The sequence below is a fragment of the Nestor notabilis genome, unplaced genomic scaffold, assembly GCF_000696875.1.
Source record: "Nestor notabilis isolate BGI_N333 unplaced genomic scaffold, ASM69687v1 scaffold6681, whole genome shotgun sequence".
In the NCBI taxonomy this organism is placed as follows: Eukaryota; Metazoa; Chordata; class Aves; order Psittaciformes; family Psittacidae; genus Nestor; species Nestor notabilis.
The window spans coordinates 52-23,246 of NW_009914139.1; the positions used below are offsets into that span (position 1 = coordinate 52).

The 23,195-nt window shown below is 40.1% G+C and overlaps 1 protein-coding gene across 1 annotated transcript in view; it reads right to left on the reverse strand.

The window, feature by feature from the left end:
• Nucleotides 1-884: 884 nt before the first annotated feature.
• Nucleotides 885-23,195, reverse strand: part of KIAA0930 (KIAA0930 ortholog) — a gene marked incomplete at its 3' end in the record, with an annotated part of 30,073 nt that continues 7,762 nt past the window's right edge. The window contains exons 2-8 of the mRNA XM_010023502.1: nucleotides 11,680-11,787; nucleotides 10,300-10,377; nucleotides 7,392-7,493; nucleotides 6,813-6,953; nucleotides 4,487-4,681; nucleotides 2,172-2,334; nucleotides 885-1,040 (exon numbers count right to left, since the gene is read on the reverse strand). Of these exons, the coding sequence (XP_010021804.1) occupies nucleotides 885-1,040; nucleotides 2,172-2,334; nucleotides 4,487-4,681; nucleotides 6,813-6,953; nucleotides 7,392-7,493; nucleotides 10,300-10,377; nucleotides 11,680-11,787 (943 nt within the window). The remainder of the gene's footprint in view (nucleotides 1,041-2,171; nucleotides 2,335-4,486; nucleotides 4,682-6,812; nucleotides 6,954-7,391; nucleotides 7,494-10,299; nucleotides 10,378-11,679; nucleotides 11,788-23,195) is intronic.

Here is a 23,195-nt window from a genome sequence, read left to right on the forward strand (position 1 = left end):
AGAAACTGCTACTACGTTTAGACAGAGGAGAGAGCCCTTAACCACCACTTTCTCAGTTTTCAGGAGTCCCATAGGCACCCTCATTCTGCAAGTGATATCCCCTAAAGGTTAGCAGGCTTGCTGATTGGTAGAGTTCAAACAGACCAATTGTTTTCTCTAGTCCACCTGTATGTGTAGGCAGTCAAGAGTTACCTGGGTGAAAAATCAAAACTTCATTACCGCCTGCAGATTGTAAAACCCAACTTACTGTGCTACCCTAGCTCAGCTGAACAAATGCAGAGTTGGCTTTCATCAGTGTAGCAATTGACATAGCTGGATCAATGACACAGAGACTCTGATGATTCATGGTCTGACACACAAACAACATTATGTCTAGTTAAAGACATTGGACACCAGACAGATTTATATACATCTTGCCTAACTCTGATCCGTCCAAGCAACTTAGATGGAAACCAAATCTAAGAGTCAAAACTGGCAAAGGAGGTCACTCCAAATTCCAGAGCTGCCTTTCTGTGACCCTCCCACTCACAAGTCTTTGCTACAACTATTGCTGTCAGTGGATGGGCTTCCAACAAGTTGCATGCACTCATGAGACGGATGAACTTTCCAGTATTAAAGCAATTAGTGTTCCTCTGGATGCTTATTAGTACAAATTACCAACTTGCCTGAACCATCACAAAGCAAAACTGGTCCAAAGCCAGAGAACAGGTTGACACCCTTCTACTTGTTCATACTGATTTGCTGCTAGTCAGCAAATGAGGTTTGTGATGTTTCGCTACAGAGAAATACTTGTTCTTCTGTCTCAATAGAGGAACCCCCGATATAGAAGACTGTCTAGGAACTAAAGCACTCTCTGTTTATGTGTAATACATGTTAAAATTCACCTGTTAAAATCCGATGCAATGGCAAAGTGACGTAAGTTAAGTGTGCATAGAGTAGAAAGTTTTCATCTGTTCTGTTCAGCTTCAGCCATGACCCCACCAGAGAGCGTCCTGTTCCAGATAAGGACCGCGACCTCAGATTTGTCGCATTGTGCAGATCTGTAAAGGCAAAAGACAGCAAGTTCAAGGTGACTGTTGTACTTTCTGTGTTTCACTGAACATTCCTGAAAGTCAAGAAAGTAAAAAAGGAAAGCCTGCTATGCTTTTCATTGTCTAGAGGTAAAGTCACATGCAGGATGCTATTATTACTATTTTTTTTAATCAGTCAGGTCTTGCCTAGCACCGAATTCAGTATTTACAATTTAAGCTAATGAATGGTATCAGCAGCTGGCAGCATTTTTAACTAGCCAGGAGAAGGAATGAAGCCTTTGCTACCACACTGCACAAGCAGAATCCTAACCCATACACAAAATAATAGAATACCCCTAAAATTAGGAAGTTATTCATGTAGAAATTCACAAGTGTTAACAGAAGAAAAATTGTTACTTATGAAGAAAATTGGCATCTATCAGACAGGGGAGAGTCAGCATTAATATGCCCCCAGCCAAACCTGGTACCCTTCAGCAGTGCCATTCTTCTCATAATTAGTTTAGAGGTCCACAAATAACTTTTAAACAAAAGGATACCAAGTCCACTGTAAGCTACAGACAGTTTTTATAGCTGCAGGTCTCTCCCACAGCCAGGAATGCATATGCTGCATTTTTTGAGTGTTTCTAAACTTTCCCTCCATTCCCATGAAAAACTGAGCCCTGTCCCACAATGCTAAAAGCAGATGTTGGTGTGAACATAACAATTCTGGACCACAGTGATCCAAGCTCTGGGATTCATTTGTTTAAAAGTAAGTCCTGATCCAAACAAAGAGGTCCTAGCAAAGGAAGAATACGTAACGGCAGCTACTCTAGCAAGATGCATAACAGTGTGGGAGGAAGAAGGCTATTCCCTCTCCCCACACATTACCACTATGCCAAGAGCACTGTGGTCATCAGGTCAGAAGAACCTGATTCTGGTAGCTAGGATAAGTATAATTCTCCTGCTGTTTCACGCTTGCACACAGCAAAAGCAAGCAAAGAGGGTTCTCATAAGCTGTTCCTGCCACAACAGGTCTGTCTGCACTGGGGGTAGCACAGGTCACACCAAGGACACCGCTTATTTTTCATCTTTCAGGAAATTCATCATTGGGATCCGTGCCCTCTCCAGACAAGTCTGTTTAGCTGATACTACTTCTCTCACCTCCGCCATCATCATCTCTGAAGAACTCCTCACTGTCATTTGCCGAGTGGGATTTTTTCATCTCAGCAATTCGATTTCGTGGCACTTTTCTCTTGAGGGATGGGGAGAAAAAGGATGGGCGATTGTTGCGTTCTGGGGTTGGTGGTGTGCTGAAAGATGTGACCTGAAAGGCAAATAAAAGAAATGCTAGAGGAAGTTCTGTTTGAAAAGTTCCAATGCTTCTACTAAGAAACAATCGGTCTCAAATATGTGCCAAAAGGCAGTCATATGTGTAAAAATAAGAATCATGACTGGTGTCTAGTTGTAAGGTTTATCAGTGGCCAGACAATGTCAACTGAAGAGTCATCTCAGCTTCAAGATGCTCAGCAAGATGAAAATGTTTCGATGGATCATCAACCTCCGCTGCTACAAAGTCTCTCCTGAGCTGACCATTTTTAACCAGAATTTATAGTCATGAAAGAAGAAAATTAATAATTTAGGCACCAATAATGTCAATTTTATTTTTGCATGTTGAAATTCAAGAGGCTAAAGTATTGCACACACTAAAATTGCGCATCTTCATTTCTTTGGCAAGCACAAGGTAGTAGTTTTCCTGCTTAGAAGGATGCCACATAGGATCACTGTGAAAGGTCACAGTGTCTCTGTGGAGCAGGGTCACAAGGCAATTCCTTAGTGCAAGATCCTGACGCAAAAGTGAAGTCAATGTTCCATTACATGTATATCGTATTTCAGTACAGGATGGGAAAAACAAGTTGAGATGCTCCTGATGATTTGGTCAGTTCAAGTGATGGCTAACACAAGGATATAATTGTCTGTGGTAAAACACAGGTTACGGATGAAACTATAAAGACATCCTTCTTTCAGAGCAGTAGTTGCTCTTGAGTAAACCACAATTATAGGTAATTATACTTATTTCAGAAAGAATTTAAATGTAGTGCTTATATACTGGTTTTGCTAGCAATATTTTAGTTTCATTTCAAATGAAAAAAATAAATAGGGATATCTACTTTGCTAAGGGAGCTGAGTAATTTCTATCTCATCTTTCTTTCTTCACAGTTAATTTCACAATCCCATAGCTCTCCCTGAGGTGACACCGGATACTGCTCATCTCTGTCCATATAAATAAAGAGGGAGATGACATGTGAGTGAGGATGACAGGCAAACACACTGGTGCTGCACTGAAGAAACACTCTCTGTTGCTCCTCTATCATTACTGTTAAAAAAAATTAGAAGCATTCTACCACCCAACTAACCCTCTTTTAAGTGCAGAGTTCTTTAATTCTGTAGCCATTTCATATCACACCTGGAGGGAAAACCAGAAATGTACAAATTACCATTAAAACCATTAGCCAAAAGCAGCAATCATACATTATCAAATCTATTTTAACATTTTCCAGTTGACACTGGAATTCTTGGAGCCAAAAGTTCAGGAATTCCCTCCAGGCCTGATTTCTCCTGGTTGTATCTCTATAGTAGAGAGCAAGCACATGCAGTTAACAAGCTCTGTGCTGGCAGCTCATTTTGCCTTTTAGGAAGCCAGAAACAAAAATCATACAGCTTGTACAGAGACATTCAGAAGCAGTCATGCAGACCTTTAAACTACTCAACTTAGCTATCACACACAGGAAACTATACTAGAATCTATCAGGAACTACCCAGCCCAGGTCAGGACATATCTGTGTAGGCATTTTGAAGACATGCTGCCTAATCCCCATTAATGAATTAAAATGTTAATGGAAAACAATACTCAGTACTGAATAAGGGTGAAATCAGCATCTGTGGACTGATTCTATCGCTATTTTACTCCAGTTGCATTAAAATTAAGCATATGCAAAAATATGGTACTGCATCTAAATCTGTACTCTTTGCTTTAATCTTACACAGGCTTCACATTGTCAGCATTCATCAGTGACAAAATCTAACAGTACCATCTCCTTAAGGGTTAGAAAACCACCTATGTAATATACAAATTCTGTATTTCTAGGTAAATCCCATCTTGTACAGAAATGGAATCTATTAATTTTCATAGAAAACAGGCAGAATCATCATTTTCCCTGGCATCAACACTGCCGTTGTTTCAACAAAACACTCCTCCAGAAGTATGAATCATCCAGTCATCTCTGTATTCAGCATGTGCTCAAGGGAAGATGTGCTAAAAAGTCATATGCATATACTGAGTGTGTTCAAAATACATACAGGCAAACCCAAGTTCAGAACCCTGATGTAAGTTAATCCCAGCTTCAGTCAGTCTACCGGTTTTGGAACAAAACATGTTCATGCTTAATCTGAAGTCAGTATTTCCATCTGCTACTTACTCTCTCATGCACTGGGGACTCTGGATTTGAATCTTCTTCTGTCCCATACGGTGAAGTGTCACCAGTAGAAACTCTACTCACTGCCATCTCTGCATGTCCTTTCCCTTGTGGCCCTTTCATTCGGACAAACTCCATGTTGTTATATTTATAAAAGCCAAAAGACATTCTTTGAGCCATCTTAGCTGCAACACTCACCTACAGTGCATCAAGACAGAGGAGGAAAAACATGTAACATTACCTCCATGCTTCAAGAAAAAAAAAAAAAAAAGGTTATTGAAGTTATCTAACAATAAGTCAAAAACATAGTGAAAGTCAAAAACACAATGGATAATGATTGTTATCTGGATTCTTGAAAAGCGTATTAAGCCACAATCTGCAGTGATGTCCAAAGGGGAAGCAATTTTACAGACACAAAAACAGAGGCTCAGAGAAGAATTAACTCCTTCAGCTATCCAAAAGACAGTTACCCAATGGCATGCTGAGATAAAACAGAAGGTTTTTATCCAGACCCACACAATGTGCCACACCAAGCACAAGCAGGCACATGCACAGCCTGTGCTTGGACACTCGTTTAAGTCCAAAAAGCAACAGACACATACACAGGATGCTTCAAACTAGCAAAGTGCACTGCACAATTCTGGCACTACGTGGTGGCAAGTCAATTCAGACATTTGTGTGACTGCACTGCCAAGGCCAAAGCTTAAAGAACCAGCCTCCATGCACAACTAACCTGCATTGCACTGCTCACCGCAAAACCCTGACAGCTTTTGAACCCTCTCAATAGACAGAAGGGCTCAATTTCCAGTTAACACAACTGAACTGAAAACTGAACTGAGAACTGAAAAAAGGAACAGATCAATATGAAAACAGAAAAGGTTTTGCCAAGTGAAAAAAGTAGGACTTATCCATAAGCTTAAGTGGCTCATCGTAACTTTCAGCAATTTATAGCCTGAAAGGGCCAAGATGCTCATTATGAAACACAACTCATATTGCACTAAGAATTATAGAATCGTTTAGGTTGGAGAAGCCTTTAAGATCATCAAGTCCAACTGTTAACCCAGCACTGCAAAGTCTGCCACTAAAACATGTCCTTAAGGGCCACATCTACATGTCTTTTAAACACCTCAAGGAATGTTGACTCCACCACTTCCTTGGGCAGCCTGTTCCAATGCTTGACAACCCTTGCGGTGAAGAAACTTTTCATAATACTCAATCTAAACAACCCCTGATACAAACAAAATCAAGTAACCTTCAAAAGCAGAGATTGCTTCTGTTCTGTCAAAAGAATGGTCAAATTTAAATTTTTGCCTTTTGCCATAATTGAGTATTTGGAGTGCTAACAATTTTATTTCATCTAACAAAACAATGTAAAGTAGCTGTGTGGTCAAACAGGACATTCCTAGGTTAATAGGTGACTTCACCACATCAAATCCTGTCTTTCTACCACAGGGCTTTCTTCTTACATTGTCTTTATTGATTATGCATTCTCATGTATTTTAATAACCCACCTACAGGTTGTACGAGGCCATAAGACAATGATGGGACAGAGAAACAATTCCAGTTTTGTGTTCTCTCAAAAAACTTCTAAAAGAGTGTAACTACTCACATTTAAAACAGGGAGAAAGGAAATTATTCAGGACCTGTCCTGACAAGGGTAAGAACAAATGGAAACAAAATGAAGCTTACAGTCACAGTGGATATTGTGCAGATATTTTTGCTTGTTTGTTTCAAACCTCTCAGGACTGTCTCCATAACAAACAAAGAAGTTTACTGGCTTTTGCACTCTCTTGACCTCAGCACTAAAATACCAAATTTGAAGCTAAAAGTGCTGGCACTTCATGTTTCTGTAGGAAAACAAAGAAAGCTTCTTTATGTGGCAGTGAAACTACAGTGGTCTTCTGAAAATAGCTGTTAAGTTCAAAACACACTAAAGAAAAACAAATTTTACATAAACTCTGATTAGCTACCTTGCTATAAGGTCTCTGTGCAAAATGCACCTTCTCTGAAGTAACCAGAAATATCTATGACCTGTTGCAAAAATGAAGGGGCACCCAGAACTCCTGTTATTCAGATCCATTCCTGTGTCACATTCTTGACTGCTTATGAACTTCAATACTTCACTCCTTTAGGCAAACATCAGAGTAATGTATCCTGATCTGAATACTTTCAGCTGTCTGAGCCAAAAGCCTTAACTTTCGAAGCGAAGACAGACAGACTACAATGCAGATGATAAACAGGACAAGAAGCTAACAGCCTCAGCAGCAAAGAAAAACTGTGGTCAGAGTATCATTGTTGCAAAGGATGCTGTCTTTCAGAAGCACCTTACCCTGTTGTCATAGACCTTCTTGAGTGCTTCATAGCGGATGGACCCCTGAAAAATCACCCCTTGAAAGGTGTTGCTTTTGTCACTGGCCACCAGCTCCACGCAGACCATTTCTCCTTCTCCCACAGTCATGTCACTGAAAACCTGCCAAAGATGCAAGAAGAAACACTTTAAGGCAAACTGCAGCTGTTAAAGTTCAAATACATTCAGATTCCCAGGATTTCCCTTAGGCCCAAGGCAGTTTCAACATAAATGACAGAAAGCAAAGGAGATGTATGCTCCACCCCAGCCTTTCAAAAAAAAAAAATCCACAAACTAGATTTCAGACAGTGCACACTGCAAATCATGTGCTGAGATCAGCAGCTCTCACATTAGCCTGTCTTGCTTCAGCTCATCATAAAGACAGATGCTAAAATCCAGCTTTAAGTTCAGATGTCAAACATTAAAGAAACAGGAAAGTTAAATAAAATAAAAACTACTAGAAAATAACCACAATTAGCCAAAAGCATTTGTTCAAAAGGTACAAGAAAACAGCTAATCAAGACAGAAGATAAAACTCTGCTGCTGCAACAAGGAACCCACCTCTTCAAAGCTGTCAATCATGAAGAATATGTTGGGGTAGCTGATCTTTGACTCCTCTCCTTTACTGTCCATTGGGTGTTTGCTAGGAGATGCAAACACTTGCTGAGAAAGATATTGGGGGAAAAAAGTACATCTCAGTTAACTGTACTCAGGCATGGACACACTGGACAGAAGGCAAGCAATACCAGAACACCACAGTCCCACACTGCTCAGTCAGCCAATGTTTTCACATACACTAGAGATGCTGGACATCCTGCAGGCAAAGCTGAACTGGTTTCTGACTACAGCCTGTTTTGCAGTAATGACAACACTTGTGAAATCCTTGAATTTTCACATGCAAGCTATCAAATACCAGTTGCTCCACAGTAAATGTCTCTGTGGGTACCGGACCTCTCACCATCCCATGGTACAGTTAAGGTATCTGTCTTTTCAATAACAGAGAAAACCACCTTAAAAGCTGTCTCTAAGTTACTGCAATGTGCTGCAAAGTAAAAGCACACACAACAAGAAAGTTACTGTGGAGTAGCTGACCTAACACTATTTGCTTGTACAATTAATTTCATTGCTATTGTTTGCTTAGTACCACAATGAGATCAACATCACTCAGTAATGGGAAGCATGGCCCTCAGCAGGACAAGCACTTGATTTCTCATCCTCATCTTCTGCTTCCGTTTCTTTCTCTATCCACTGTGCTTCCTCTTGCACATTCCTCCCTTTGAAGCAGTTCCCTAACTCCTTTGGACACTTCACTTCTCAAAACAACCTGTGTTTAAATAGCTAAAGACTTTAGATTTTATCATTCCAACAAGATTAACAAAAGCAGATAAAGAGGAAGAAGATTTCATACCAGGTAGCTTTCTTTGCTTCCACCTCTTTTTATAAAAAAAATTTTGAATTAAAGAACCTGTCAAATCTCAGTCCACTGTGAATGTGCCCAGACTGTCAGGCTTGTGATACTCTTGCTACAAACCACTCAACGCAAACTCATGAGAAATTGCTTTTCCTTATTTGTACTTACGAAGCCTGCATGCACATTTAAATACAGGTTATTAAAAGGAAAGGTTGCTTCATGACAAGAAACAACATTAGAAAGCAACAAGACTCCTCAGAGATGACACTTGCACCAATGCCTTAAACGACATGTTCCAGGCATCTTTGTTCTCATGCCATCCAATGTAAAGCAAACCCCCCCCCCAAACTCATCTCCAGACACACCTGAGGAAAACACAGCTTGTAGAGATCTTAATGTCAACCCAGCAGAGAATCAATGCAGTCTGCAAAATTATTTAGGGGAAGTCAGCCTTTTTTATACTGGTTTTGTGCCTTAGATACTCTACTGGTATGAACAAAACAGGTTTGTCATAGGTCTGGAGTAGCACACCAAGTCCTATGCCTGAATACGGCTTGCTGCCCTAGGGCTTCTCTACCTGTTCAACACCTAGGTGCACATTGACAGGATAATAAATGCTTTCTAAAGCAAGAACCATCAGAGCAGTAATACAGGTCCAAAAGAGTTGGGTTTTGCTCATTTAAAACTGAGCCTCAATGGTGTATGTTATAATAAAATGTTCTACAGAAAATATGCTTTCCACAGTATATAGAATTGCATTTTCTCTCTCCATAGATCAGCTTCATGATACTGACATGTTACTAATATGTACTGGTAAGTCTTAATGTGTTCTGAGTTTCTCCCAGAAAAGGGGAGAAAGAAAAATTCAGAAGCAGTCCCCCAGTCCAAGCCTCTGGGAATGAGGAACAGAAAAACTCCTGCTTATTATGAGCACTGCTCATATGCAATGACAGCAGGTCCCCCATCTTCCTAGTTTTCAAATCTGCAATTTAAAGATTCTCCTCAAAAAAAAAAAAAAAAAAAAAAAAAAAAAAAAAAAAAAAAATTTGCAGAAGTTAACTGGGGGTGTTTCCACCAGCAAACAGTAGAAAAAGCAATGAGAAATAAAAGGCCTACATCAGTGTTGCAATGTGGTGTCTCAACAGCACCAGGAGAATTATGCACCTAACTAATGCAAATTACACATACAACAATCAGTGTCGCTAGTTCTGTTTGTAGGCAAAGCAACAATTGCTTCAAAATAGTAAAACAAAATTAAAGGATTAAAGAGCATTGGTTTATTTTAGGTAAAGCCACACAAACAGCTGACTGGGCTAAAGGAATGGAAATATCTGTGAGAAACAGCCTTTTCAAGGCAGTGGGAGCCTTCAAAAAAAAAAAAAAAAAAAAAAAAAAAACCCAAACAAATTTCCGTCTGCCACCTAAAAGAAGTTATTGCAAGATCTGTTGGAAACTGATTGAAGAAGTCCAGTGTTTCTTGTTCCTATCCCCTCTGTGCTTATAATTCAGTCTCTTCCACTGTATTAAACCCTGGATTAACTGTATGCGGCACAGAAGCAAATGATGAAAGACTTTGGCGTGAAAATGGAAGGAATGAGCAGTTTAAGAGGGAAAACAAGAATCTCAAAGTAATAAAATATATATTGATAATCAGTAAATTGTCCACCATTCAAAAGCCCTACATTACAGATTTACCCTGAAGGATTCTCATAACTCTGGTCTCGTACAATTTCAGGTTTACCCTCAGACTGGTTAATAGTTGGGCATGCTCCCCTCTCCAGCATATACATCCTTCATCCTCCACCCCAAATCCTGTAGGCAGAGATCATAAATCTTGAAAGCATGCAGAGGTCTTTACAATGTTTTGAGAGGGGCTATAGAGGACATTTAGATCTCACATTTAGATGGCTGGCAGGAAATGTCACTAAACAAAGACTTGAGATGCTTCACAAGCAGAGTCCAACCTGAGAACCACAGCTCTGGTTTTGATGCAGTTTTTAGGATTACGTAATACTGCATGCCAATGTCTTATCCACAGTAATAATACAGTAATCTCACCTGAGATTTCTTCTTGTGAATATGAATATCTCCTCCATCAGAACGTGTGCACACAGCACATGTCACCACGTAATCCAGCTATAACAGAGCATCAGATAGAGAAATAAAGGTTTAGAGTTAGAAAAACAAAACATTCACGTCTATGAAGTAGAAGACATTCCCTCTTCACTTTTTTTTTCCCCAGCTGTCTGGCTAAAAACGAAGATGTTCTTATATTGCCATTTTCTTTATTCTCTTTACTATACTGAAGCTCCTACAATTTTCAAGCCTGTGCTCATTTATTAACTCAGTGACACTGAAATGTTTTGCACAGATGCTTGCTGAGGTGCACGACCTATGGCTGAAGAAACTTCTGTCGATACTGTTTAACACTAGATTACTGGTCAACTGGAGGAATGAGCATCACACACATAAGCACACTTTAAAGTAGAAATGGAAAAGAAGTCCTCCCTTCAAAAAGGGAAAAACAGAAAATCTAACGAACACAAGCAACACACTAGAGAGGTCAGAAACCATTAATGTGGCCTGCCAAGCCACCTGAAAACACTTGTAAGGAGCAAGTCCAATAGCTCTGGACAGCAATGCCCAGCTGTAGCAGCATGTCTGAATTCTGACTGTAGCAAATGGATTCTGGTTTTATTGAGCAAATAATGGTGGAAACTGCTCTGTGCAGAGAGGTTCTGCAATGAGACTTTTGGGAGGAAGTAGGGGGAATGAAAACAATTTATTTTCCAGGATGTGTGCAATGAGCCAGCAGTCTCTTCTGAGATAATCATCAACAGAACTTTTAAGGGATCTCAAATGATTGCAGCAACATTCAACTTCCCTAAGCACCAGTATAACATATGTAGTAACTAAAGAACCTATGAGTTAATTAAGGAAATAATTTGTGTTAGCTTCATATTTCCAACAACAGAAGTTCTATTAAAGTTCTAATAACGAGCAGCAAACTCCCAGTGTAATACATAGCACCTTTCCTGCGTTTCCACCTCGCAGTTCCCTCTCTTAAGCTGCACCAGTATTGGGAACTCTAACAGAAATGTTGCTTGTCTAACAGTCTTGTTCACTTTCAAAAGCTATCAAACTTGACAAGCCTTGCATTTCACAAAACTTTGTTACAGAGCATAAAATTCAGCCCAACTTCACTGAATATATTTAAAGGTTTTTGAGGAAAGTATTAGGCCTATACTGAAAAATAGCAAACATCTCAGCTTCTGTTCATTTAGACTCTGAAAGGCAAAATTAAAGCCATGTTTTCTTTACATGCTCCAGAAGTACTCAAATCCTCCAAGTTAGGGAGGAAAGGGGACAGATGAAAGCCCACCCTGAAACTTCTCCAGCATAAACAGCCTGTGTAAATTAGATAAACATCACCGTTACCTTCTGCAGGATAAGGTTCAAGTAGACACTCTCTTCCCAGTCAATGTCAGGGTCTCCCAGGCCAGGAAGCTTCTTAGAATCTCTCCGGTAAACTTCAACTTCAACCTGCTAAGAAAATATCACAACACTTTGAAAAATATTATTAGAGATACCTATATGCAAACACAAATTGACACCAGAATCTGTATTTTATGTAGCTTCCTGCTGTATTTTTTCTGTCAGAATCAGATTTTGCTGACCATGCAAGGTCAGCCCTTGTGGAAAGCTTTGTGTGGAAGCAAAGCTGGGGGGACAGGGGATGTGAAGGAGAACAGGCAAGAAAGGCAGGTCTGTGCAGGGGAATCTCAGTTATGGACAGCAGCTTTATTTATTCCTTATTACAAGTATGTTTTTGCAAAAGTTAAATCAATAAAATCAGGGATACACACACACATACATGTTTCTCTTACCACAATCCCTTGGAAACGAACATGTCACTAGACTAATGCTCAACATCATCTAGCAGGTAGCTGTTGCTTGTTCCCCATTGGGATGGGAATTGCTGGGAAGACAAAGTCCACTAATTAATGCCTCGCAGAGGACATTCTGGCAGCCCTTCTGTTTTGGGTTTATGTGCAAGGTTTTGGTAGCAGGGGGGATCCAGAGCTGGCTTCTGTGAGAAGCTGCTAGAAGCTTCCCCTATGTCTGATAGAACCAATGCCAGTCAGCTCCAAGATGGAGCCACTGTTGGCCAAGGATGAGCCCATCAGCGATGATGGTAGTGTCTCTGGGATAATGTGTTTAAGAAGAGGGAAAACTGTACCACTGCAGCAAGAGGTAGGGGTGAGAATGTGTGAGAGGAACAGCTCTGCAGACACCGAGGCCAGTGAAGAAGGAGGAGGAAGTACTCCAGGCACAAAAGCAGATTCTCCTGCAGCCCGTGGTAAGGTAGCACACTTAACAGATGTCAAAGCTATGCACTAGCTTGACAAAATACATGGAAAAGCATTTTTTCTCTGTGTTTGTGGATACTGTGACCAGTTGACAAAGCTGTAAACAGGGCAATTCATGAAACTCTTCTGGCTTTGGTCAGGGCAGAGAATGAAGGGTAGTGCTCATTTGTTAGAAAACAGATTGTCACAGAAGTCAGAATATGTGATTGAAACCAAACAGGGTAAGATTAAGCCCTATAGTAAGTGTGCATTTATTTCAACTCCTCTAGGAAGAATAAAGTTACAAGGCCAAAATAGAGGGAAGAACAGTTAACCACGATTTCAAGATTTACACTACCATCAGATACCATGATAGACAAACAGTTTTCTATAATTCATTTTTTTAAACTTACAAATATCTGTTAAAAATTCCTCACAGACTCATACATCATCATTCCTTTGGTTTGTTTTTATTTGTTGTTAAAGCTCCTAACCATTAATTTTTCTGTTGGCAATAAAATCGCACCAAACTAATGAGAGTTACTGCAAAAAGCTAACATGTGAGCAGCTGACGGAAAGAATCCAATCTAAATTCATCACCAAATAAAGGTGATATTTGCACTTCCATGCCTAAAAGCATAGAAACATCACATTTGCAAGACTCCAGAAACACCCTGTGAAACAAGAGCCTTCCCTGTGTCTGAAGACACAGCAGGAGGACCAGGTGAAGGCAGAATTGAGTAATTGCAGGGTAAAACTCCAGCTCTAAGGGCAAGATAAACAAGACGAAATGCTAAGCAGACACCACCTCCATATCCATGGAACCTTTATTTTAACACAGGCAGTTTAATTGTCTCTTAATGATAAAGTTAAATTTTTTGCAGTAATCAGCCGCTATTTTTTTCTGCTGGTGAAATTAATTCACACACTGAACTACTTCTCCCCAGCAATTAAAACCCATTGCACGCCAACTCTTTCACGGAATACCCCACAACCCTGTCACAAGTCACAACAAAAAGGGCCTTTCTTCAGTCACTTTTGCCATATGCACTAATTTACAGCAGGATTCCTGAGTGGTACAACCTGTGAGTTAGGGCACAGTGGATCACTGTGAATCACTGCCACAGCTATTCTCCAAACCAAGTGCTTAAGCCACACTGTATTCCGAAGGAAAATAATTTAGGCAATTTAAGGAATTCTTTTTGGTTTTTTTTGCTGGGCAATAAACTGCACAGGGTATAGATCTCTATTCAACATGTTAAATCGGGCAAGACCTCTTCCCAGAAAAAAAGGAGCCATCAGCAGGCAGATACAAGAAAGGAAGCGCTCATCAGACCTCAGAAAGACAGAAGATGGACTTCAAATGCTCTCCATGGCACTGGCATCTGCTGGATGTGTTTTGCAGCTCCTGCTCATGCCCAGGTAAGCATCTTTGGTGGGCATCAGAGGAATGAACCAGCCTTACCCAGAACTATGGTAGCAGTTACACAAAGAAGCCAGCATTTGCTACAGCAAACATGCCTTACTTTCTATATCATCGAAGGATCTGCTTTATAAAACACAATGAGCCCTCACCAGGGTGCTCTAACAAGCAGCACCACTGGTCCCCATCTGACTGGTAACATGCTTCACAGTGCAGGCACCCAAATTACAAGTCACTTTTGAAAAAAAATCTCATCCCTTATCTCATAAACACCTTTATCTGCAACATCTCTGTCACTCATTTCTAAACAGCTCTCCCAGAAATAGCGAAGGTGTCCATAAGGCATCTCAGCACTTTCCAGGGGCTCAATTTCCCATACAGGTGCTCTAGGTCACAAATTAGTCTCAGCTGCCCTCTACTGCCTTGGTGCTGGACACGTGAAGGTGGCCATGCAATATTAAGTGAAATTAATCACTAGGCTCAGTTCAACTCATCGCAGACAATCTTGCTGTCAACTGGCACACTGTGGAATCTCACGCAGGGCCAAGGACACAGGGAAGACCAGGGCTGACTCCATTCAGACCCTGCAGCATTAGCCAGTAAAGGAGGCATTCAAATCAATAATTAAAAAAAAAATAAAGTTTAAAAACCTCATACAAAGAACTTTAAACACCAATTTTCACCATTCCATACATCTTAATCACTATTGTTTAAAACCAGCAATCTGAATTTCTTGGTAAGCTGACCTAATTCGTCTGTGTTCCAAGAAAGCTTGCTCAGCACCACTACACTTATCTTCCTGGTACTATGTACAAATAGCATATATGCCAAGAAAAGATAAACCAAAACCTGAAACCTCAGAAAGCCCCATTACTTGTGCTCCTTATGTGCAAAAGACGTAAGATCACATAAATACTGTAGAAAGAGTTGACTTAGCTATCATCAAGGGATTTTCTTCATTTAAGTCCCAATCCAAAAAACAAGGGGTAAATACTATCCTTTTATATCCACTTTTATATTCAAGTGAATAAATTCAAGTGAGTATAGGCACTTGGGATTGACAGAATGGGAAACAAAAGACCGGAGTGTTCACTGTTCTGACCTTTAAGTGCTCAGACATCAGCAAATAGGAGTGCTGTCAAAATCACAATCAGGTCCCAGTAACGGAAACCATTATGTGAGTTTAGGTAAGTCAGTGTTGCCAGTGCTGAGCACAGCACTTCCTAAACGAAGAGAAACACCTGCCTCACAGAAGCATTGTCTGATATTCACGTAGAAATCACAATGGTAAATGTAGGCCTTCTTTTTTTGTTTAATGTATATAAAATATATATTCAAAATATCAGTCAATAAATAAGTAAGAATTTCTTAGTATACCTCATACTTCTCATCAAAAAAGGTTTTTTGATATTCTAGAATACATATTCAAAATATCAGCCAATAAATAAATAAGAATTTCTTAGTATACCTCATACTTCTCATCAAAAAAGGTTTTTTGATATTCTAGGCTTAATTCACATTGTCATGTTTGGCCTTCTGGAGTTAAGAAATGATATGGCTTGGAGAACATGCTGGATTTCGGACAGCTGAGTCCTCCCACGAAAACAAGCCTGTCTCAGCCAGGGATCCAGGAGACACTGGGTCTTTTTCCAGGTCTGCTGCTGATTCACTTGGCTGTGCCTCTATGCGTGTTTATCTGGCTTTAGACTACACGTGCCTTCCTGCAAGCGTGAAAGTTTATTAATAGAAAAAACTATGTAAATACTAATTATTTATTTCCAGTGAAATCCAAAAGCCAAACTGGATATTTCCGCATTCGAGTCAAGGCGATGACCCTTCTACAGTTTCAGCAAGCTGAAATCCATGATGCCACCTTTATAAAATTTTCACAGGGCTATTGAGCTGAGGCTGTAAAGGAGAATTACATCAGCTAGGCTGACCTCCTACGTGCCACAGGCATTTTACCCTGTTACTTCTTCACAAAACCCAGTTAATCACATTTGACTAGACAGTGCCTGGGAAAATACCTTACTTTGAGATCTCATTCCAATGATTAATCATCCTCTTGGCTGAAAGTGTGCAACTCCATTTAATTCATCTGCCTTCCTTTTGCCAGCCTCTGGTTCTCATCATGCCTATTTTCACTATATTAAGCAGCTCTTTAATACTCAGGTGGGATTTGGTGGGTTTTTTCTTCTTTTCTTTTTTTTTGATCATTTATAATCTGCCAGATAAGCCAGACAAAATTTCTTTAGGAGGTCTCCATGCCTCTCAGCAGGGCACCTCTGCAGAACTTGTGCTCCTTTTCCACCAGTACTGGAGTTTTCTGGTACTGGCTCAGTGCTGGTGAACGCAACCTTACTGTTCCCTGAGGATTGCACTTTTTCTGATCAGCAACACTACTACATACTAAATAACTTGCACTCTGTGCCTTGCCTGTCCCTTCCAGAGCCTGTGTGCACCCCTGGCACTGAAGTATTGAACTATATTAATAAATGGTTCCACATCTCCTAAGGACCAGGCTGTGCAGTCTGATGGTCATGCTCTCATCATTTATACAGCACCAGTGTGTGCCACTCACAAATCTGAACCCATTGCAATTTTATAATCCTGGTCACCAATCCCTGCAGAGTCCCCTCACGAGCACTACCTGAGGTTGTTCCCCCCTTCACCCATCCCATTTTACCACTTCTGCTAGCCAGGACCCCCACCATCATCCTGTCTTTCCTCAGCCCATTTCTTTTCCCTGCTTGGCAAACATTCTGGCTACCTTCTCACACAGCTCTTGCGTACTAATATGGTCCACACCTGGAACTTCATGGGCTTCTGTGCCACAATGTTTGTGTCTACTCTGGATTGACAACCAGAGGTCCTGGGAAGCCTCACAGGTACTCCAGCTGCAGCTACTCCTACCTGCAACACACATTATTACCAAAAATGTTGTCAGGAGTTATCACCTGTACAAAAAAACCCCATCCTAAGTGTGTAGGAGAAAAGTGTCTATTAACAATAATGTATTTTATTTACAGAAATGTGTCTTTTGAAGATGTATATATTATGAACTGGTTATCTTTACAAAAGAACTCTAGCCATAACAGACCTTATACTGGAAGCCAGCACGATGGACGTATTAAGTTACGCACAGACAGCTGGAACACTTTTACCATAAAACCCATCTAATATTCCAGTCTAGGCTCAAAATCTTTGCGATAAACTGGATGCTTTTTCCACCATGCCTATTTGCTCCCCAAAACTTCCAGAACACAATCAGTCTTTTAAATCTATATTAATAATATGACTACTGGGATATTTAGTACCTTCCCTGCACCCCTCATTGATAAGAGCAATAATTCTATATAGTTCCCAAGGCATTAGAGCTGTTTGATGAAACCGTGTGAACTGAAAATCCCCTTGTTTGCACTGCTTTGCACATAAGCCTTTGAAAAACTCCTGAAAAGAAATCGACAATCAAAATCAATACAGGCTATCAGCTGGGCAGCACAGAAAACATGGGACAATAAGAACAGGGTTTGCCGGCATTCAGAAGCCATCCAAAAAAAGCAGATTCTGGTTTTCTGTTAAATAGAAATCTAATGGGATTACAGGTCGATCTAGTAGCAGCACCACTCTTCAGGGTCTTTTCAGACCACAGTCACTAAAAAAAAAAAAAAAAAACAACAAAAAAAACCAAACAAACCCAAAAAGAGTAAAGGGGAGGAGGTTGAACATAAAAAGAAGAAGATACAGTGAATAAAATTCAGACTTTTTCCACAATAGAAGTTCAGTGAGGAAATACTCCTGCTATCTCCAGAGCCAACTCAATACAGAGTCTGAAATTTTATTTTTAGGATTTTACATTGACAGGTTTGGTTCAAAAGTCAGGGGAAAAAAAATTTCTTTCACAAACTGGTCCATCTTCTATAAGAGCATTGACCAAAGGGACTAATGTCCTCTTTTCCCATGCTTCAGCTCCACTCCCAAACACACTCCTAGCTTGTTCTGCTCTTTTTTGTGCATTATCTGCCAACTACTCATTTTACTTCCTCCCACTTTAACAATCTCTTTTCAGCACTGAGGAACCTTTAAAGTAAATGTTGTAACCCAGACAGATGTTAACAAAGCAAACTGGTATTAGCAGCAGCATAGCATGTCTCCATTTTTCTAGACACTTTAGTCTTGAACACCTGATGTACCTCCACAGGCACTTATTTAAGTACCTAATCACATAGCTGGGATTTCTGTGTGACATCCCGTCCCCCCACCCCAGCAACTAAACACACAGCAATAGGAAACCAGATAGCTTTAGTACTGGTACCTATGTAGCTGCAACAGTACAAGCCTAGCACAAGTCAGCAACTCAAGCTGTTGTATAAACAACCATGATAAAGTTTTTCTCTTAGGTGAAAGATGTCTTAAAAGAAAAATCACAGAAAACATTTAAAGTACAACACAGAAGTGGTGCTGAGTGCTAGACACTGGCCATCGAGCAACATCAAGACAAAAGAAAATAAACTATATTTAAAACATCAAGACAAAAGAAAATAAATTATATTTAACTGCAATGTTAATGTAAGTTCTACTTACATTCCCAAGCTGGGCAGAACATTGAAACCCATTTTCTGTACGGATCCTTTGAACACAAACAGATTACAAGTAACTTGAAACATTTCATATAGCACCAGTAATGCTTCTATAGCAAAACAGTTTATGGATGTGAGGGAAGAGAACTTGTGACCACAGCAGATTTTTATTAGAACCAATGGTCAGACAGCAAGAATAAACTTTGGAGCATAAACAGTCTTCTTTGGCTCCTTCCACCACAAAAACAAACATGTTGTTCCCCAACCAAAGACATCAATTCTCACTCTCAAAACTCAGGTCTCCGGTAACTTGAAAACATAATACCCTCAATGGATTCTCAAAAGCCAATATACTTCTGGACTTCTGCATCATCTCCATGACTAATGTCACCAAGGCTGTCATTGATACAAATGCACTCTGGAGGCAGCAATCAAGTTGTAATAAGCTACTGGAATGCTTAAAAGAGCTTCTTAAAAACGCATTAAGAGAAAAATCCAGGTCCTCTGACAGACCTCTATTAGAATGCAAATGACAAAGGGCATTTAGTTTCTATGCTTTACTTTCACTGTAGCTCTGAAACACCTCAAATCCCAGAAGGCTTGCCCCTAACCATGTCAACTGAAAGAAAAAAAAATACATGCATGTCCCCTTAGAACTTTCAGAGTATTATTTAAAGATGAGGCAACCCCAACTTTTGACTCAGTCTCACAAATATTTCAATCTAATTTAATACACTGGTACTGGGAAAAGGAAGAGTTATATTGATTTCTGCCTCTAAAAAAATATAAATACGTCAATTAAGCTTCATGACCCTGATTTAATGCAGAGCACTCTACCTGGGTCTGAACATTTATGGTACTTTTACCAGCAGGTGTCAGGTCTGAGATAAGCAGATACTAGAAGGCAGATTCAGTCCAAGGCAAGCTAACCAGTACCAGAAGAGGGTTTGCGTGCAATGATTCCTGTTCATTTTGCTCTTGGGGGTAATTCACTTTTAAGAAAAGAACGAACAAAAACCTCATGGAAAATAAAACTACTGCCTGAAACCCAGTGACATACAGCTTCGTGTGACAAATGCTGAAATATTTGTCATGTCTCCAGTTTTAGCACCTCCTCTAGATCTTTGGAGCAAGCACAGAGACTAACCTCCAAAAATCTGCCAGAACATGCCCAGACTTTCTCTACAATGTGGAGCTGCCATTACAGCACCATTTCCTGCTTTGGGCAAAAACTCCCCACCTCCAGACCACTGAGAAAGGGGTCACTCCTTGCTTCCTTGCCTACAAACTAAAACATAGTACTCTTTGGCACAGAGTTAGGGCATTTTCTCAGAACAATAAATCACCACCGTGCCTCGTGTATTTAACAAGCTAGGAGAAGTTGCAGTAGCACAGACCTGTATATGGAGCAGTGTTTTTGTGTTCTGTAACAGCCTGCCAAACAGCATTGTAGAATGTACACCCGATAAGACAACATGAACGGATTCGACCAAGTCACCCATGAAAATCCATCTGCTCACTCATCCGCTCGGCATTGACAGACCTGCCTCTATTAAATGGGAAGAAAATCAAAGTCATCTGGTATTTTCTGAAGCGTGCAGAGAAGCCCTATGGGAAGGGTGCATCCCCGGCTCTGTCAACACAGAGAAGCTGCAGAAGGGACAATGACATTGACAACAGATTACATTATATGCCTTCCCTAGAATATTTACATCCAAGAGAATATTTAAAAGTGGACAACTGTATTTAACAATGCAAGAATGTATTAAAATAAAAATATTCTTTCAGATGCCATACAGGGCTTTCCTAGGAACAAGGCAACTGTAATTTTCACTGGCAGTAACTATAGAGGATGATGAGAAGAAAGCCCTGCAAAACAAAATTCCAATTCTCTTTTCCTGGACACTATTAATTATTCAGAAGTTGCACCTGATCCTCCTGGAACGTACTCTGGAGCCCACATAAAGGCAGCATAATGCCCAGTAGCTATGGCAACTTCACACCCACCTTAGCTATAAAGCTGAAACAAAGCCCACTGCAATAAAGCAACTGTAAACTGCTTTGTGCAAAAGGCAAAGTTCAGCTGCAGACAAAACCAACTATTTTCTAAAAATCTGCTTCAATATTAATTACTTTGAATTCTTTCCCACTTTGTATAATCAAAAGCCAACCAACAGAAAGCAGTAGATGATGTAAAAAGCCAACTGTAATTTCTAGTGTCTCTGGATGAATCAGAACAGCAAGAAGATACCTCAAGTCAGACTCCAGTGCCTTGCAGAGGGATTCCTTCAAAGGTCCAAATGGGACAAGTTGTGTGCCCAACAGCATTGCTCAACTTTTCTGGGATGCAATTACCCAGGAAAATCTATTCATAGCTTTGGACTCCCTCTTCCATTTGCTGGCAAGAGAAATGCTGGGTGACTGGAACTTCTGCTACTCATTCATGAACTCCAAGCAAGAAATTCTGCAGCCCAGAGGCAGTATTCATGACCCACCTCTGCCAACAGCATGCTCACATTTAGCTTCAACATTCAACTTGGAAGATTTACTGCAAACGCTATGTGTATTCATTGGCAAGGGCACAGGAACGTGTTTGCAGGTGGAGTAAGAGCCTTGGAGAACAGCAGTAGATTATCCTCTTTCATCACCCAAGTTGCAGGATGGCTGATGACACATGAAAGGTGTTAATGCAAGAGACACTCCTACTCCACCCCATACTACTCAGTAGGGGGTTCACAGGTGGCTACCAGCAAACATGCTTTTAAAATTGAAATGTAAACAAACAATTCACCCTGTTTTGTCACACTTACCTGTAAATGGGAGTGAGACTCATTCAAGTCAAAATTATCGAGACTAGATTGCAAGAATAGCTGCAGTATTTCCTATCCTGAAGAAGCCATGTCAGTTTAAATAAGCAGCTGAACTTGTGCAAAATGTCTTCTCCCTTACTCTCCTCTTTCTCACATCTCTTGCATGTGTTTAGGAATTCACAACAGCAGCAATCACCTCATATGAATGAGGGATGCACTTTGGAAAGGCCCAGGGAATACTGCAGGAATGGAGTCAAACAGACGAGAACTAAGATTAGTCAAAGGGGATTTTTACAAGAGATCAGACATACCCATATGCCTCGCTATATTATTCTGCTGTTTATTTTACCCTCTATATTTAATGGGAAAGACATTCCTGTCCTCAAAAGTGAATGGCAAAATTCTCAGGAACTTCAGAGGAGCTAGGATTTCATGTCAAAATTTTCCAAGTATTTGTAACTTATACAAACATACCTCAAGGTAAATGTGATATTGGGGTATCTACAATAGTCTAGACTGAAATGTTTAAAAAACAGGCACACTGCTGTAACTATGATCAGATTCCAAAGAGGAATAATTACATATTCATTAATATGAACATTCACCACCCAGGACCTTTTCTTTGGGACCAAAGTAATTTGCTGGATTTATAGATCTATTTGCAGTCCTGTCATCAAAAGCCACAGACCTTGTAAGGATTGTTAGTTTTTATGTAATAAATATATAAAGCAACAGTAATGATTATAAATCAGGTAATGAGTGCTGAGGAAGCTAAAAATAAAACATGTGATTGAATAAACCATTTCTATTTGGTACAAAAATACAAAGGGCAGTAAAATATTGCATTATAAAAATTTAATTTGTATTCTGTTGTCACTTACAGACTCCACTTACAATTATGAAACTGGACATACATGTTTGGGAAAGAGCCATTACAAGGAGGATCACTAGCATGATTTGCACTATTTTTTTATTCCTGAGGATTGATTTTAGTTGAGGAGGTTAAAACAGGCAGGGGTTTCACCATATATAAGTTTCAGCGTGGTTCCAAATCACTCAAATTTAGCTTTTATCAGGCAAAGAGCTAGAAGTATGCTTTCTTTTCATAGTTAATTTGGCATTTTGAAGAGTAAGCTGACTAGGCTGACTGTTCTCCCTTCTATGAATCAAACAGAACTTAAATCCTTAAAGGAATAATACAATTATGAACTAGATGGCTTGGAAACTTTTCCTTGTGCTTTTAGGAAGCAAGTCTCATACACCTGCAAAGGAGAGCAAAGTAGAACTTTGTTCTTTGAACAAAGCTCTGAGCACTAAAATTCCAGTCTTGCACCACTTCATTATACAGCCCTCTTCTACCTTCCACTGATGCACAGTAACACTGAAAGGCTCAGGCTGGGAAACAGACGTAACTGTACCTACAGACCAGTTGACTCAGCATCTGTTCGCTGAACAAGCGCAGTTATAGTCTGAGCTTGGAAACCGCAAAGCCAACTCACACATAAGCCTTTGTTCCCTCCCATTTCATTTCTTCTTGATATCCAGTTCTGCAAAGCCATTCCCACTACTCACATGCATTTCAGTGCTGCTGTAATTCCTTACAACCTAATCTTTCTCCTGTCATTTATGATCTGGTTGCATATGACAGCTTAACGACATAAGACCGACCTAAATTCAACATTTCAGTCTACCTCAGGGCGAGAAGTGCTCTGATTTGTGATGTCTAGCCACTGAAATTCAAGATTAATTACACTGCTCATCATCCCAACCCCTTTCAGAAAAGATGAGGTAT